At 48.6% G+C, this 1,479-nt stretch overlaps 1 protein-coding gene across 1 annotated transcript; it reads right to left on the bottom strand.

Annotated features, from left to right (window-relative positions):
* Window positions 1-213: 213 nt before the first annotated feature.
* foxb2 (forkhead box B2) lies at window positions 214-1,170 on the bottom strand (the record flags this gene model as incomplete). Its single annotated transcript, XM_080894344.1, has 1 exon — window positions 214-1,170. The coding sequence occupies one exon, from the start codon at window positions 1,168-1,170 to the stop codon at window positions 214-216; it is 957 nt and encodes a 318-aa protein (XP_080750470.1).
* Window positions 1,171-1,479: the final 309 nt, after the last annotated feature.

The raw sequence follows: 1,479 nt of genomic DNA, 5'->3' as shown, positions 1-1,479 counted from the left end.
TCACAAATTGTGCAAATAAATCATGATTTCAATCAACATGAGTCTAATGAAAAATCCATTACACAGCACAATGTTAAACTTAATTTTACAACGCTCTTACAGCTGCACGTAATCTATTTGTCGTCTCTGATAAGTCTTATTTCGGGTAATCTCAATGTCTTTCTCGCTTTATTTTTTTTCTTTTCTTTCAAAAATAGCCTGCAATTTACCCGGTTAGGACAGCAGGAGGGCCGGGTGTAGAGGGTTCCCTTTTCCCTCTAGCAGATCACTTTTCTCCATCAGTGAGGACGGTGAGCAGATCTGGGCCGGGCCGGACTGCAGACCCGTCAAACCCGGCACGGGGCCCAGGGACGGGGTGGGTTTTATTGGCACTGGAACGGCTGGCAGGGTTTGCCCGTTGGCGTTGTGGTACAGGCCCTTGGCTGACACGCTGAATGGTGCGTACTCGGATGATGCTGGCACGGATACGCCACCCATAGACTCTGAGAGCATGCCGACGTGCGGCCACATAGAATTGACCATGCTGCTGAGCTGGGGGGGCACCGGGTAACCCAGATGGTGCATAACCGAGGTAAGGGGAAGCCCACTGGCCATCACACCCTTGTAGTCCCTTCCTATAATGTTCTCTATGGCAAATGGGTGTTTAAACCCACCGGGCTGTGCGCAAGTGATGCCCCCGTAACCCTGAAAGTGAGGAAGGCGACCCACGTTTGGAGGGGCGGCTGAGTGGTCGTGGTGGCTGGATGCAGTGCCCAACTTGCTGCCAGGGTGATGGTGGTGATGGTGGAAATAGTGCATCATGGGGGAACTCTTGCAGGTCATATGCTCGGCACGCAGCACCTTGAAGCGCTTCCGTCTCCTCAGGAAGCTGCCGTTCTCAAACATGTCACCGCAGTCCGGATGAAGAGCCCAGAAGCTGCCTTTCCCCGGCTGATCAGGCCGACGGGGTATCTTGATGAAGCAGTCGTTAAATGAGAGGTTGTGTCGCAGGGAATTCTGCCATCTCTGGGTATTCTCTCGATAATATGGAAAGCGATCCATGATGAACTTATAAATGTCACTCAGAGGCAGCATCTTTTCAGCTGAGTTCTGAATAGCCATCGCTGTGAGTGATATGTAGGAGTACGGAGGCTTCTGGTCGCTGTAAGAGTTTTTCCCTGGACGAGGCATAGCTGGTTACTCTTTTCTTGAAGTTTAAATTCTTGAACAAAAATGCTTTTAAAGTTTTTTTTTTTAACGTTTTTTTGTTTTTGTTTTACGAGTTCACTTGCCAGTCTTCATATCAGTCTCCATCTGACTGATCTGCTCCAAAGCTTTGAGCCATCAGATTATATTACCTGCTTTATCGATTAATAGTGAAACCCAAAGGCCCGCCGCTCAGGTAAGATCCTCGAGAGTCTCTCACGTCCGTAAATAAGTTGGTTTTGTCCGTGTCTTCGTCAAATTATGCTTTTGAAATCGTGCGTAAATGTCAAATTT

The sequence above is a fragment of the Rhamphochromis sp. 'chilingali' genome, assembly GCF_963969265.1.
Source record: "Rhamphochromis sp. 'chilingali' genome assembly, chromosome: 10".
Taxonomy (NCBI): Eukaryota; Metazoa; Chordata; class Actinopteri; order Cichliformes; family Cichlidae; genus Rhamphochromis; species Rhamphochromis sp. 'chilingali'.
The sequence above is the reverse complement of the archived record's forward strand: the minus strand, read 5'-3'. Positions and strand labels throughout refer to the sequence as shown.